Raw genomic sequence first — 17,277 nt, 5'->3', positions numbered from 1 at the left:
TGATAGTGAACCTTAGAGCAAAGCTTAAGTGTAAAACCTGCTGTAGATAAAAAGATAATTTTGGTGTTGGTGTCTGGTATACTTGGCAATTACCCTTTTTAAAAAAAATTTAGCTTCATTCAAGGTCCATTTATTAAGTCCTTACTCTGTACTAGGAATGGTGCCAAGGGATATAAACTGAATTTCTTTCTTTTCTTTTTTTAAATTTATTTTTGGCTGTGTTGGGTCTTTGTTGCTGTGCGCAGGCATTCTCTAGTTGCAGCAAGCAGGGGCTACTCTTTGTTGCGGCACGCGGGCTTCTCATTGCAGTGGCTTCTCTTGTTGCGGAGCATGGGCTCTAGGCGCATGGGCTTCAGTAGTTGTGGCATGTGGGCTCAGTAGTTGTGTCTCGCAGGCTCTAGAGCACAGGCCAGTAGTTGTGGCGCACAGACTTAGTTGCTCCGCGGCATGTGAGATCTTCCCGGACCAGGGTTTGAACCTGTGTCCCCTGCATTGGCAGGCGGATTCTTAACCTCTGTGCCACCAGGGAAGCCCTGAATTTATTTCTTAACTCGGGAAATATTTATTGGGTGGTTATCATGTTCTAGGCACTTAGGATATAGACAAGGATCCTTGTGTCATAGAGTTTATATTCCAGCAGGGAGAATACTGACAGTAGGCAATAAACATAAAGAATAAATAAGTTATTCCATGTGTTAGAAGGTGATAAATTTGTGGAGAAAAGAAAACATAAAACACAGTACAGGGGATTAGGAGTAGATGGGAGATGGTCTGGGTTTTTAGTTTTAAATAGGATAGTCAGGGTATATGCCTCTTGGAGAAGTTGACATGACCTGTAAGTTAGCCTTACAGGTATCTGGGAGAAGAGTGGTCTGGGGAGAAGTAAGAGCTGATGCAAAGCCTTAAGAAAACACATCTGGTATGTTTGAGAGGAGCAAAGAGGCCAGTGTGCCACAGCAAGGAGAGTATAGTAGAGATGAGGTCAGAGAACTAATGGTGGTGGGGTAGGCAGAGGGGGCGGCCATTACAACATGCAGGACCTTACAGGCCACTGAAGATTTGAGCTTTTGCCACCTGTGAAGTGGGGAGCAGTTACAAGGATTTTTTAGGAAAGGAGTAACATCATCTGACTTCAGTTTAAAAAGGATCCCTCTGGTTGTGATGTTGCAAGGGTATGTTATGTACCAAGGAGAGCAAGTAGGACAACTATTGTGGTAAGCTAGGAGAAAAATGATGGAGGCTTGGACCAGGATGATACCAGGAGTAACAAGTGGTTGGATTATGATTGTAGTTGAAACTTGAGCAAACAGATTTACTGATAGATTGGATAAAATGTTCCTGTGTTTAGGCTCTTGTTGATATAGTAGAGAAGGCAGACATAAATAGATAAATCATCATTACTGCAGGATGGAGATACACAGATATTTTGTAGAGATGGGAAAATAGGTGTCTGAGAAATTTTCCTGGAAGAAACCTAAAGTGGGGATTTAAAAAGATAAATAAAAGTTATTAATGGTTGGGTGGAAAGATATTCCATGAGGAACTAACAGCATGAACATAGACTCAGGGACAAGGAAAAGCATGGTGCTGGTAAAGACATGAATTTGGGATTGCTCAGGCATAAGAAGTGTAGGCAGATCATGGAGGGCCTTGTTGGTCATATAAAGGAGATTGAGTGCTAATCTGTGGGCAATGGGAAACTGCTAAAGGGTTGTAGGCACACAAGTTATGTGGTAAAATTTCCCTTATAAGTAGATCACTGAGATGATTGTGTGGGGATTGCACATGAGGGGATCAAGAAGCAAGGTGACTTGTTTTATTTTAAATCATTGGTTAATCTACACGACCTTTAGTCATTCTAAAAAGAAGCATTAGGGCTTCCCTGGTGGCGCAATGGTTGAGAGTCCGCCTGCCGATGCAGGGGACACGGGCTTGTGCCCTGGTCTGGGAGGATCCCACATGCCGCAGAGCAGCTGGGCCCGTGAGCCATGGCCGCTGAGCCTGCACATCCGGAGCCTGTGCTCTGCAACGGGAGAGGCCACAACAGTGAGAGGCCCATGCAAAAAAAGAAAAAAAGAAAAAAAAAAAAAAGCATTAAACTAAGCTTACTTTCTTCAAAAAAAGAATTGGAGCAGGTTCACATTAGCTGTGTGCTGCTATTGTGTGTGTGTTTTCATGCATATAAATCCAAACCCTGCACAAAAGTTCGATGACTTATTATTCTTAGTTATTATCAAAACTAAGGATTTAATTTCTGTTTATTTTTTACTATATAATGAATGTTTATGTGAACTTTTTGTTACATTTCATTGAAGAGTTTTAATTGATAAATCAGACATTTACAAATCAGTTCTTTCTAATTTATGTCTTTTACCAACACAAATGGTTTCTTTCTCAATATGGTGATTTGAAGAGTATTATCTTTGAGAAAAATCAGATGACCTACCTGTTAACTAACAACAGAAAAAGGGCTCCAAGGTATATTGTATCAGCCAGTTCTAGGATACAAAAGCTGTGCAGTACTTTGTGCTTTGTGTAAAAAGGGTAGCTGCTATTTAACCTGTCCCAAAGGCATGTGTGGTTGTACCATAAACCAAGCATGGCGCCTGCTTGTCTGACATTAGAAATGAAAGTTTAAAAGAGTTAGTATATATGTGCTACATTTTTGCATATATTCATCGACTTCTTAGTACCAGAGGAAAGAATCAGTAATGATAACTTGGAGTATTTCAACAAAATAAATACGGTCAAAATTGAGCCCTATTATGAATGACGCTCAGAGCAAGTACTTCATGTGTTATTTTATTTAACCCTTGAGACCCTCGGAAAACTGACGCTAAAGCAAGTTCGTACTAGTGAGTAAGTGGTAGAGTGTCAGGGTGTTCGTCAGCTAACAATATGGATTGACTTGACTGGGGAAAGAGTGTAGCAGTGATGTAGAGTGGCAAGGAAGCTCAAACCGATACACTCTTGGGCTTCAGGTGCTAGAGGTAGAGACCTAGATCTTGAGAGGATTTGTTGTTGTTATCAGAAGTGGGAGTAAGGTTGAAATAATCCTTTAAAATCTTTGATTAATTTAAAAATAGGCAATATATGCACATGCCACAAAATTTCAAAAGTTTAAGTTTGAAAAGCATCCATCCCATGCTATGCCCCAGCCACTCGTTTCCCATCCCCAGAGGCAGCTGGTATTACCAGTTTCTCTGGGTCTTTTTTAGAGATAATTTTCATATATTACAAGTATACATGTGTGTATTTAAATAAATGGTAGGGTACTGTACGCACAGTTCTGCAGCATGCTTATTCCATTCTGCTTTATTACATTTATTTTCTGCCTGACATACATTAATGTAGCTGAATATGGCATTTCCTAGACACTCCTTACAGTTTCCTTCTGTGTCATTTCTCCTTTCCTAAATGTCCTTTTTTTTTTTTTTAATCTTTACAGATCCTAGCCAACCCACAGCCCACTTCCTCTGTAAAGCCTTTTTAATGTTCTCTTTGTATCTCTATCCTGCTCTCCCTACACAATGATTTGGACATATTAGATATTCAGGAAGTATTTGCTGGCGATGGTAGTGATATAGAATTGCCTCAGGTTACCAAACCTGAATAATGCATATTTTGAACATAGTCATTCACTTGTTCATTTCTGTTGCTATTTTAATGTCTGAGTTTTTACTAATTATGTTGTTAAAGGTAATTCTATGTAAATGCCAAACCCTTCATTATGTAATAACTTTGTAACACCTTGAATCGTTTTTCATTTTCACATATACATTTTATTTTTTATCATGTATTTTTTTCTTTTTGTTTATTTTTTTCTTTTTTACCCCCCTCTGTTGCATAGAGAAGCTGCAGCCAGTTTTGCAGTTTTCCAAGTCACAAACGGACGTCTATAATGACAGTACTAACTTGACATGCCGCAATGGACATCTCCAGTCAGGTGGGTTTAGGTTAACTAACATGTAAAATAACAAAGCTTGCATGCAAAGTAGAGTCTTACTTAACCTGATAATGTTGATTTGATTTTATAGTGGTAGATTTGATTGGTTTTTGTTTGCACAGGGCTGTGTGGAAAATACAGTAGCCCTATCATTCATGGTGTGTAAACATGTAATAAATAGGGCATAGCCATTCTCAACATGTTATATTTGCATATTTTACAACCTCCAATTTTTGAAATTATAAAATATGAAGGTTCATTTTCCTAAATTATTAAAATATTCTTTTGTTTCTATCTTACTTTGAGCTTTTGTGTTTTTTTCTATGGGTACCTGTACCAAATTTTTATGAAGTAGTGTTTATTGAGACAGAAATTTTAATTTTTCTTTGTTATATACCAATTTTCAATGCATATATATTTTCATTTATATAATACATGAATGTTTTATCATAGCACCTGTTAGAAAAAGTTTGAAGCTGAATTCACATAGTGAGGAGAAGCATTAGAATACTATTTTTCTTTTTCTTTTGTCCATGCCGCGTGGCATGCAGGGACCTTAGTTCCCCAACCAGGAGTCAAACCCTACCCCACTGCAGTGGAAGCATGGAGTCTTAACCACTGGACTGCCAGGGAAGTCCCCTAGAATACTATTATTTACTATGGGTTAAATTTGTTTTCCATAAACTTTGGTCATCACATCAACTCCTACAGAAAATTAAATGCTTTTTTGTTTTGTTTTGTTCTTTGACACCTTCTCTAGTTTTATCGGTAACTTTTTCAGAATTCGTTCTGTGTCCAGTACTTAAATTTTATTAAAGTAAATATTACTTTGTTCAAGTTGTAGTAGAAAACCCTTAGTATAGACTATAAAACAACTGCTTTCTTTACTCATATGTGATAAAAAAAAGTTTCAAGATTTATTTTTTTGTTTGTTTGCTTTTATCATTTTTATTGGAGTGTAGTTGATTTACAATGTTGTGTTAGTTTCAGGTGTACAGCAAAGTGAATCAGTTATACATATACATATATCCACTCTTTTTTTAGATTCTTTTCCCGTATAGGCCATTACAGAGTATCGAGTAGAGTTCCCTGTGCTATACCGTAGATTCTTATTAGTTATCTATTTCATATATGGTAGTGTATATATGTCAATGCCAATCTCCCAATTTTTCCCCCCCCCGTTACCCCCGGTAACCATAAGTTTGTTTTCTACTTCTGTAAATCTATTTCTGTTTTGTAGATAAGTTCAGTTGTACCCATTTTTTAGATTCCACATATAAAAACGATATTATATGATATTTGCCCTTCTCTGTCTAACTTACTTTACTCAGTATGACAATCTCTAGGTCCGTCCATGTTGCTGCACTTGGCATTATTTTGTTCTTTCTTATGGCTGAGTAATATTCCATTGTATATATGTACCACATCTTTAAAAAATATATTTTATTATTTATTTATCTATTTGGCTGCGCCAGGTCTTAGTTGCTATACAACATTTTCTTTATCCATTCCTGTGTTGATGGACATTTAGGTTGCTTCCATGTCCTGGCTATTGTAAATAGTGCTGCAATGAACAAGATTTCAATAAAGAAGAAATAGTGTGAGTGGATTTCTTGGGATGGAAGAGACAGTTGGTCATCAACTCTTTCCCTTGTGGCTTCACCTCTCCCTTAAGGAGTTCTCAGTCTGGTTTGGTCTTCCACTACAGAGCCCCACCTTAGTAACTATATTCATTTTCCCATTCCCTGCTGTATCTGATTTAAAATAACCTTTTCAAGTATAGAGAAGTATTTTGTCTGTTTCTGTTCCATGTTTTAGCATGGCTGTGAAGGGCTGACATCTTCATAATGAACTGTTTGAAAAAACAAAGAAATGTAAGAATGCACCATGTGTAAATAGTGAAGTTTGCAAAATACAAATTTGAGATCCTAATAATCCTACCTGAGTAAATAGCAAAATTTTCTAGCCCTGAGAAGCTGGTATGCCTTTCCCTTGTTATCTTGATTTTTTTCTACTTAATTCCACATGTGAGATCCCATTGTATTTTTCTGCCATGTTGGGGGACAAAAGCAGCTTTCTCTTTTGGGACCCATTAAAAAAATCAAACTGTCTTATTTTAAATACCTAGTTATCAATTCTGTTCTTTCTTCTTGTTGGGGGGACATACTGACTTCACAGCTAATTTATGCAGCACTGGTGTTTGATTCCCGTTGAGCCTTAGTGAATCAGCTGGCTCATTCATGCCTAGTTCATTAGTGTCACCCACTTATGGAACATTCTATGATGTTTCACTTGGATGAGTTACTTCTTCTCTCTTAGGAAGCAGATATGCCAAAGTCTGCTTACTACTTTATGTGTTATCTACAATGTCCAATTTTCAAGTCAAAATTATTAGACGTGCAAAGAAATAGGAAAGTGTGACCCTTACTCAAGAAAGAAATCAGCCTGTAAAAACTGATTCTTGACTGGGCCCACATGTTGAATTTAGCAGATAAAGACTTCAAAGCAACCATTATAAATATGTTCAAAGAATTAAAAGAAAATATGGCATCTGTTAACAAACCTGCAATCTTAGCAGAGAATATAAACTAAACAATAAAAATAATGGAAGTTTTAAAGTTGAAAAGTACAGTTGGTGAAAAAAATTGCTAGATAGCCTCAACAGCAGATTGGAGATGTCAAATGAAAGATTCAGTGACCTTGAACTTAGATTAATAGAAATTGCTAAATCAGATGACTCCAATATCAGAAAGCAGATTAGTCATTGCTTAGGGCTAGGGGCAGTAAGAGGAATGGAATGCAAATGGATACAAGGAAACTTTTGGCTATGATGGAAACATTTTGTATCTTGATTTTAGTGGCTATTTTGCCAATATATTATACATTTTAAGTGCATGCAAAATATTATACATAGATTATACCCTAAAATGTTGATTTAAAAATACTGAAAAGGTTTATAAAGAGAAATAATATTCCCCTTCCCACCTGTTATATCTCCCTTTCTTACCTGCACCCCTAGTTTGGCTCCTCATACAATATTTAACTCTTTGCTATTTTTTCTCATGCTCATTATACTTTCAAATATTATGCTTTTATTGCTATTCCTGATTTATGAGTTTTTGATATGTATTGACTTCTTTTTCAGGTAGAAGAAGGTTTAATTCTCTTATGCCACCAATATCCTTCATTCCGTGTGTGTTTGTATATATGTACATATATATCACTGTTTTTAGTTATATTGAAAAATTATATTTCATATTATTAGAAACTTAGTAAATATTGTTCACCCAAAGACAAATAATATATTTTAATTGTTTTCCCTTTTGGGTTTTTCCTCCCCCCAGGTTGTCTGACTTTTTTCTTGCTCTCTAGCTTCATATTACAGATTTTTACTTCTTTCTGTGTTTAATTTGCTTTTTAACTAAAAGGCCTCCTTTAGTATTTCTTTTAATGAGGGTTGTAGATAGTAAACTCTCTCAGCCTTTCTAGTGTCTGAAAATACTCTCATTCTTACGTGACTGGTCACCTGAATATAGAATAAATGAAAGTTAGCATTGATTTTTCCTTCAGCATTTTGAGCATACTCCGTTATCTACTGACCTTTGTTATTTTTATGAAAAGTCTGCTGTCATTCTCACAATTCCTTATGAAAATTTCCATCCATTTGTAATCTTAGGACTATATATTTTCTGTTTGAAGAAATTCTTCTCCAGTCTCCTTTTTTCCCCTCTGAAATGCATGATACTTATCATCACCCTAGACAGACCTTGCTTTTATTCACACCTTAGCTTTTCCTTATTGTCATTCCCTTTTCTGGATTGCTTTCCTGCTTCTTCCTATAGGGTCATTATATTAGTTCCTTGAACATACGGTACAGAACTTCGCATTTGTTTACTAGAAAAGAACCCTTGGATCTCAATTCCCTGACCAGGATCTAACCTGTTCCCCCTGCATTGGGAGCATGGAGTCTTAACCACTGGACCGCCAGGGAAGTCCCTAATTTACTGTACTCTTAAGTTCCCTTCTTTTGTTTCCTTAAGCCATATTAAGGGATTTGATGACAAGAGCAACAATAAGGCTTTTGTCTTTAAGCTAGTCTTTTCTCTAGACTACTCTAATTTGCTGACTGATTTAACATCTGTCTTCACAGTGAACATTGTTATTCATAAACTCTGATGTTTGTTATATAGTATATGAAAATACTATTTAGAAGCAGTGAGATTTGAACATTCAGAAGTCTGTAATTTATGTAGAAGAGCACAGTAGCTAGGTCAGGTAACCTTTTAGATTTAATTGAAGGTGTCCTATATGTGTTTATTTGCATAGAGGGTAAAAATACTTGGCGATTTAACCATATCTTTATACCCTTTAAATTAAATTTATTTTTTTAAACTTGGTGGCACAGACTAGACTTTCATTCTATTTTGTAGTCTTAAAAGTTTGGAACGAAGTGCTATTTTTTTTTTTTTCTCCATACAACCTATCCCTAATGCCTTTACTACATTTTGTTTGTTTAATTTTTGGCAGCTTTTTTTTTTTTTTTTTTTTTTTTTTTTTGCGGTACGCGGGCTTCTCACTGTTGTGGCCTCTCCCGTTGCGGAGCACAGGCTCCAGACGCACAGGCTCAGCGGCCATGGCTCACGGGCCTAGCCACTCCGCGGCATGTGGGATCTTCCTGGACCGGGGCACAAACCCGTGTCCCCTGCATTGGCAGGCGGACTCTCAACCACTGTGCCACCAGGGAAGCCCTGGCAGCTTTTAAACAAAGAAAAAAGAAAGAAAAAGCATTTTGGCAGCTTTTTGCTTGGTACCTTTTTTATATCCTCCTTCTGTCCCCACAAATAAAGTTATTTCTTTTTATAGCAAATACATATTCCTTATAAGAAAATTATAATATACATCAGGAAAAGGAAAAAGCTAAATAACCCATAATCTTGCCCACACCCAGTAATAACCCTTATGCACACCCTAGTATATATTCTGATTGAAATCTTATTTTGAAATATTGTTGAAGTAAAAAAAAAATTATTAGTTTTACAAATTTGTACTGGTCTTTATATTTTTATGTTTAGCCACAATTTTCTAACCATGATGATTTTATTTTTTTCCTTGCTAGAAAGTGGAGCTGTTCCGAAAAGAAAAGATCCCTTAACACACACTAGTAATTCACTGCCTCGTTCAAAAACAGTTATGAAAACTGGATCCACAGGTCTTTCAGGCCACCACAGAGCACCTAGCTGCAGTGGTTTATCCATGGTTTCTGGAGTGAGACAGGGACCTGGTCCTGCAACTGCCACTCATAAGGTATTTGGAGACAGTAACTTTAATTGCTATGCTGTTGCAAATAGAAAATTTTGAACATCATATGCTTGCTTAAGTTTATTACAAGTACTTTATAATACCTTAGAGAATCGATAAGTTTCTACAACACTGAATGAAATTTTTCTTTTTTTTAATTTAGATTTTTAAGACTCTTAAGTAGTAGCGGCAACTTGCTACTAAAAAGCAAACCTCTTTTTTTCTCTATTATTTATTTATTTTTGCGGTACGCGGGCCTCTCACTATTGTGGCCTCTCCCATTGCGGAGCACAGGCTCCGGACGTGCAGGCTCAGCAGCCATGGCTCACGGGCCTAGCCGCTCCGCGGCATGTGGGATCTTCCCGGACCGGGGCACGAACCCGTGTCCCCTACATCGGCAGGCGGACTCTCAACCACTGCGCCACCAGGGAAGCCCTCTCTATTATTTTTTAAGCAAATTTTTTTTAACTCCTTTTGGTTCTAAATAGGTTTTTTAATAGTAAGTTTGCTTATCCAATCTGTTTTATATAATACTGTATAATTCTTTTTTAAAAAAATTAATTTATTTATTAGGCCGCATGGTGCAGCTTGTGGTATCTTAGTTCCCTGACCAGGGATTGAATCCGAGTCCTTGGCAGTGAAAGCGCCGAGTCCTAACCACTGGACCACCAGGGAATTCCCTATAGTTCATTTAAAATTTGTTATTCTTTTAATTATTTAAATCTACATAAATGTTTTATAACATTAAACATACATAGAGTTTTGTTACAATTCTAACAAGGATCAAAATTGTATGACTGCATTGTGATACAGCCTTTTTATTTTATAGTAACTGAATCTCTCTGGATAAAATCTTCTATAAACCCACTTCATGCCAAATGTAGTTCTATAGTGAATGCCATTTTATCTTGGAGTAAATATACAATTTTTGGATTTTTATATCCATTTTTTGCTACTTTTAAGCCTTTAATTCTGTGAACATTAAGGTTGACTCACATGTGAAAAGTGCAAACGTTATGTTGTGTTTTCACATTAAAATTTTGTGTCCTTCAAGAGTACACCAAAAACAAATAGAACAAATAAACCTTCTACCCCTACAACTGCTGCTCGTAAAAAGAAAGACTTGAAGAACTTTAGGAATGTGGACAGCAACCTTGCTAACCTTATAATGAACGAAATTGTGGACAAGTAAGTTTTGTCATCTAAAGTGTTTTATGGGGTTTTAAAATTTTTTTATTTATGAAATATATCATGAGTGAAATGGATAATATATACCTTGTCTAATTTACATATGTAATTTTTATTATGGTTTTCAATTAGTGTAAATGTAGAAAACCATTGCTTTACTGATATAACTATAGTTTCACAGTTAACATAAAAATGGCTATGTTACATAGAGCTTAGACTTAATATTATAATAACTGAAGTATATTTCTGTTACGGAGCTAACTGAAATTCTGTTTCTTAGTGGAACAGCTGTTAAATTTGATGATATAGCTGGTCAAGAGTTGGCAAAACAAGCATTGCAAGAAATTGTTATTCTTCCTTCTCTGAGGCCTGAGGTAAGGATTTTATGTTATCATTTTCCTATAGCATCATCCATTACTGAATCCATAGTACAGTAAAGAAGTGTTTGAGCTATACTAGAATGATTAGTTCATATAACAGTAGGTTAGATGTCTTTTAAAGGAAAAAAACATTAGCAGTTGATGTTGACTAGTTACTTATACTGGAAAGGAGAATAAATATAATGGTTCCTAATTCCCAGTCCATTTTTAATTAAATTTATAGGAAAAGTAGGTAACAGGAAATAATTTTTATATCAAGGTAAGAGAGATTTAAAGTTAAGAAAGAATCCGCCTGCCAATGCAGGCGACATGGGTTCGAGCCCTGATCTGGGAAGATTCCCACGTGCCGCGGAGCCACTAAGCCTGTGTGCCACAGCTACTGAGCCTGCACTCTAGTGCCCGCGAGCCACAACTAGGGAGCCCGTGTGCCACAACTACTGAAGCCTGCACACCTAGAGCCCATGCTTCGCAACAAGAAAAACTACTGCAATGAGAAGCCTGCACACCACAACAAAGAGCAGCCCCTGCTCACCGAAACTAGAGAAAGCCCACGCGCAGCAATGAAGACCCAATGCAGCCATAAATAAATAAATAATAAATAAATAAATAAATAATTATTTTCAAGATATTAAGTCATCAAAGTAAGTGGAGAGCTGGTGAATGATGGGTAGGGACCTCACCTTTCATCCCTTATTTTTAAACTCACTAAGGAAGTTAGGTAATCTTGCAATCGATAATAAATATTTAATTTTCCACACATAGCATTGTTTTTCTTTTTTCAGTGCTTCGTTCTTTTTAATTGGCGTATAATTGCTTTACAATGTTGTGTTAGTTTCTGTTGTACAATGAAGTAAATCAGCCATATGTGTACATATATCCTCTCCCTCTTGGGCCTCCCTCCCATCCCTTCCCATCCCCTCCCATCCCACCCATCTAGGTTGTAACAGAGCACCAAGCTGAGCTCCCTGTGCTATACCGCAGGTTCCCACTAGCTATCTGTTTTACACATGGTAGTGTATTTATGTCAAACCTAATCTCCCAATTAGCATTATTTTGGATTCTCACAATTCACAGATTGCATGTTTGATGCTGTTCTGAAAATATTGCAAAAAATAAATATGAGGATCCAGCCTGGAGTAGTTATTTCTCTTCTCCTAGGACTTTCAAGTCTTAATGGACTCATTTACAAAATCTCGTGAAAATAGATGTTATATGGCACATTGTGATGAATACGCTTTTAAATGAATTTGTTGTGTGGCTCTATTTTTCTAGAGTCTATGTCACTCTCATACTACTTTCATGGTGTTTATAACTTGTGAGTACCAACTATACTGAAACTTACTATTTTTTGAGTCCACTTTCTTTATTTTTCCTTCTTGCCCACTCTAAGAAGCAGTGTGCATGAAATCACTGGTTTAATATACTAATTGAAATTTTCTTAATACACAATAAAATAGAGAATTATTAAAATAGAAGGCATTTGTCCTTTTATGAACCAAATTTATCTCTTGTACAACCTCAGGCCACACTTTGAGGAAACATATTATAGCTTGTATTTGGGCTTACTTTTTGCCTGGAGTTATATAAGAGTAGTAAATGTAGCAGAGTGAGTATTGACAAAAAAATGCTTGTTGAAAGAACTCATATAATTGTAGACCTGTTAAGGATCTTATCAGTCATCTAGTCCATTTGTGGATAAAGAAACTAATCCTGAAATCCAAATTTCTTGCTCAAGATTATAATTAAGTGGTGGTTCTAGGAAATGAAATAAATAAGATTCCTAACATTAGACTGCCGCCTCAAGGCTATAACTGCCAGCTAATTCTTGTTTTTTGTATTTGTTTTTTTACTGTATGTGTAATTTAATAGTAATTTTTTTACATCTTTATTGGAGTATAATTGCTTTACAATGGTATGTTAGTTTCTGCTTTATAACAAAGTGAATCAGTTATGCATATACATATGTTCCCATATCTCTTCCCTCTTGTGTCTCCCTCCCTCCCACCCTCCCTATCCCATCCCTCTAGGTGGTAACAGAGCACCGAACTGATCTCCCTGTGCTATGCGGCTGCTTCCCACTAGCTATCTGTTTTACGTTTGGTAGTGTATATATGTCCATGCCACTCTCTCGCTTTGTCACAGCTTACCCTTCCCCCTCCCCATAGCCTCAAGTCCATTCGCTAGTAGGTCTGTGTCTTTATTCCTGTCTTACTCCTAGGTTCTTCATGACATTTTTTTTTCTTAAATTCCATATATATGTGTTAGCATACGGTATCTTTCTCTTTCTGACTTACTTCGCTCTGTATGACAGACTCTAGGTCCATCCACCTCATTACAAATAGCTCAATTTCGTTTCTTTTTATGGCTGAGTAATATTCCATTGTATATATGTGCCACATTTTTATCCATTCATCTGTCGATGGACACTTAGGTTGTTTCCATCTCTGGGCTAGTGTAAACAGAGCTGCAATGAACATTTTGGTACATGACTCTTTTTGAATTATGGTTTTCTCAGGGTATATGCCCAGCAGTGGGATTGCTGGGTCATATGGTAGTTCTATTTGTAGTTTTTTAAGGAACCTCATACTGTTCTCCATAGTGGCTGTACCAATTCACATTCTCACCAGCAGTGCAAGAGTGTTCCCTTTTCTCCACACCCTCTTCAGCATTTATTGTTTCTAGATATTTTGATGATGGCCATTCTGACTGGTATGAGATGATATCTCATTGTAGTTTTGATTTGCACTTCTCTAATGATTAATGATGTTGAGCATTCTTTCATGTGTTTGTTGGCAATCTGTGTATCTTCTTTGGACAAATGTCTGTTTAGGTCTTCTGCCCATGTTTGGATTGGGTTGTTTGTTTTCTTGTTATTGATCTGCATGAGCTGCTTGTAAATTTTGGAGATTAATCCTTTGTCAGTTGCTTCATTTGCAAATATTTTCTCCCATTCTGAGAGTTGTCTTTTGGTCTTGTTTATGGTTTCCTTTGCTGTGCAAAAGCTTTGAGATTTCATTAGGTCCCATTTGTTTATTTTTGTTTTTATTTCCATTTCTCTAGGAGGTGGGTCAAAAAGGATCTTGCTGTGATTTATGTCATAGAGTGTTCTGCCTATGTTTTCCTCTAAGAGTTTGATAGATTCTGGCCTTACATTTAGGTCTTTAATCCATTTTGAGCTTATTTTTGTGTATAGTGTTAGGGAGTGATCTAATCTCATACTTTTACATGTACTGTCCAGTTTCCCCAGCACCACTTATTGAAGAGGCTGTCCTTTCTCCACTGTACATTCCTGCCTCCTTTATCAAAGATAAGGTGACCATATGTGCGTGGCTTTATCTCTGGACTTTCTATCCTGTTCCATTGATCTATCTTTCTGTTTTTTGTTTTTTTTTGCGGTACACGGGCCTCTCACTGTTGTGGCCACTCCTGTTGCGGAGCACAGGCTCCGGACGCGCAGGCTCAGCGGCCATGGCTCACGGGCCCAGCCGCTCCGCGGCATGCGGGATCCCTCTGGACCAGGGCACGAACCCGTGTTCCCTGCATCGGCAGGCGGACTCTCAACCACTGCGCCACCAAGGAAGCCCTATCTTTCTGTTTTTGTGCCAGTACCATACTGTCTTGATTACTGTAGCTTTGTAGTATAATCTGAAGTCAGGGAGCCTGATTCCTCCAGCTCCAGTTTTTATTCTCAAGATTGCTTTGGCTATTCGAGGTCTTTTGTGTTTCCATACAAATTGTGAAATTTTTTGTTCTAGTTCTCTGAAAAATGCCAATGGTAGTTTGATAGGGATTACATTGAATCTGTAGATTGCTTAGGGTCGTAGAGTCATTTTCACAATGTTGATTCTTCCAATCCAAGAGCATGGTATATCTCTCCATGTATTTGTATCATCTTTAATTTCTTTCATCAGTGTCTTATAATTTTCTGCATACAGGTCTTTTGTCTCCTTAGGTAGGTTTATTCCTAGATATTTTATTCTTTTTTGTTGCAGTGGCAAATGGGAGTGTTTTCTTGATTTCACTTTCAGATTTTTCATCATTAGTGTATAGGAATGCCAGAGATTTCTGTGCATTAATTTTGTATCCTGCAACTTTACCAAATTCATTGATTAGCTCTAGTAGTTTTCTGGTAGCATCTTTAGGATTCTCTATGTATAGTATCATGTCATCTGCAAACAGTGACAGCTTTACTTCTTCTTTTCCGATTTGGATTCCTTTTATTTCCTTTTCTTCTCTGATTGCTGTGGCTAAAACTTCCAAAACTATGTTGAATAAGAGAGGTGAAAGTGGGCAACCTTGTCTTGTTCCTGATCTTAGTGGAAATGCTTTCAGTTTTTCACCATTGAGGATGATGTTGGCTGTGGGTTTGTCATATATGGCCTTTATTATGTTGAGGAAAGTTCCCACTATGCCTACTTTTTGCAGGGTTTTTATCATAAATGGGTGTTGAATTTTGTCAAAAGCTTTCTCTGTATCTATTGAGATGATCATATGGTTTTTCTCCTTCAATTTGTTAATATGGTTTATCACATTGATTGGTTTGCATATATTGAACAATCCTTGCATTCCTGGAATAAACCCCACTTGATCATGGTGTATAATACTTTTAATGTGCTGTTGGATTCTGTTTGCTAGTATTTTGTTGAGGATTTTTGCATCTATGTTCATCAGTGATATTGGCCTGTAGTTTTCTCTCTTTGTGACATCTTTGTCTGCTTTCGGTATCAGGGTGATGGTGGCCTCGTAGAATGAGTTTGGGAGTGTTCCTCCCTCTGCTATATTTTGCAAGAGTTTGAGAAGGATAGGTGTTAGTTCTTCTCTAAGTGTTTGATAGAATTCGCCCGTGAAGCTATCTGGTCCTATCTGGTTTTGTTTCTTGGAAGATTTTTAGTCACAGTTTCAATTTCAGTGCTTGTGATTGGTCTGCTCATATTTTCTATTTCTTCCTGATTCAGTGTTGGCAGGTTGTGCATTTCTAAGAATTTGTCCATTTCTTCCAGGTTGTCCATTTTATTGGCATAGAGTTGCTTGTAGTAATCTCTCATGAACTTTTGTATTTCTGCAGTGTCAGTTGTTACTTCTCCTTTTTCATTTCTAATTCTATTGATTTGAGTATTCTCCCTTATTTTCTTGATGAGGCTGGCTAATGGTTTATCAATTTTGTTTATCTTCTCAAAGAACCAGCTTTTAGTTTTATTGATCTTTGCTATCGTTTCCTTCATTTCTTTTTCATTTATTTCTGATCTGATCTTTATGATTTCTTTCCTTCTGCTAACTTTGGGGGTTTTTTGTTCTTCTTTCTCTGCTTGCTTTAGGTGCAAGGTTAGGTTGTTTATTGGAGATGTTTCCTGTTTCTTAAGGTAGGATTGTATTCCTATAAACATCCCTCTTAGAACTGCTTTTGCTGCATCCGATAGGTTTTGGGTCGTCGTGTCTCCATTGTCATTTGTTTCTAGGTACTTTTTAATTTCCTCTTTGATTTCTTCAGTGATCACTTCGTTATTAAGTAGTGTATTGTTTAGCCTCCATGTGTTTGTATTTTTTACAGATATTTTCCTGTAATTGATATCTAGTCTCATAGCGTTATGGTCGGAAAAGATACTTGATACAATTTCAATTTTCTTAAATTTACCAAGGCTTGATTTGTGACCCAAGATATGATCTATCCTGGAGAATATTCCATGAGCACTTGAGAAGAATGTGTATTCTGTTGTTTTTGGATCGAATTTCCTATAAATATCAATTAAGTCCATCTTGTTTAATGTATCATTTAAAGCTTGTGTTTCCTTATTTATTTTCATTTTGGATGATCTGTCCATTGGTGAAAGTAGGGTGTTAAAGTCCCCTGCTATGAATGTGTTACTGTCGATTTCCCCTTTTATGGCTGTTGTATTTGCCTTATGTATTGAGGTGCTCCTATGTTGGGTGCATAAGTATTTACAATTGTTATATCTTCTTCTTGGCTCGATCCCTTGATCATTATGTAGTGTCCTTCTTTGTTGCTTCTGATCTTTATTTTAAAGTCTATTTTGTCTGATATGAGAATTGCTACTCCAGCTTTCTTTTGGTTTCCATTTGCATGGAATATCTTTTTCAGTCCCCTCACTTTCAGTCTATATGTGTCTCTAGGTCTGAAGTGGGTCTCTTGTAGACAGCATATATATGGTTCTTGTTTTTGTATCCATTCAGCCAGTCTGTTTCTTTTGGTGGGAGCATTTAATCCATTTACATTTAAGGTAGTTATCAATATGTATGTTCCTATTCCTATTTTCTTAATTGTTTTGGGTTCGTTATTATAGGTCTTTTCCTTCTCTTGTGTTTCTTGCCTAGAGAAGTTCCTTTAGCATTTGTTGTAAAGCTGGTTTGGTGGTGCTGAACTGTCTCAGCTTTTGCTTGTCTGTAAAGGTTTTAATTTCTCCATCAAATCTGAATGAGATCCTTGCTGGGTAGAGTAATCTTGGTTGT

General features: G+C 36.8%; 1 protein-coding gene across 2 annotated transcripts in view; it reads left to right on the top strand.

Annotated features, from left to right (window-relative positions):
- The window catches only part of SPAST (spastin), a 62,532-nt gene that overhangs the window by 21,834 nt on the left and 23,421 nt on the right, over positions 1-17,277 (top strand). For both annotated transcript variants that reach the window (XM_079940253.1, XM_079940252.1), the window contains exons 4-7: positions 3,851-3,946; positions 9,063-9,250; positions 10,299-10,432; positions 10,713-10,806. In XM_079940253.1, the coding sequence (XP_079796379.1) occupies positions 3,851-3,946; positions 9,063-9,250; positions 10,299-10,432; positions 10,713-10,806 (512 nt within the window). The remainder of the gene's footprint in view (positions 1-3,850; positions 3,947-9,062; positions 9,251-10,298; positions 10,433-10,712; positions 10,807-17,277) is intronic.

The sequence above is a fragment of the Stenella coeruleoalba genome, assembly GCF_951394435.1.
Source record: "Stenella coeruleoalba genome assembly, chromosome: 13".
In the NCBI taxonomy this organism is placed as follows: Eukaryota; Metazoa; Chordata; class Mammalia; order Artiodactyla; family Delphinidae; genus Stenella; species Stenella coeruleoalba.
The sequence above is the reverse complement of the archived record's forward strand: the minus strand, read 5'-3'. Positions and strand labels throughout refer to the sequence as shown.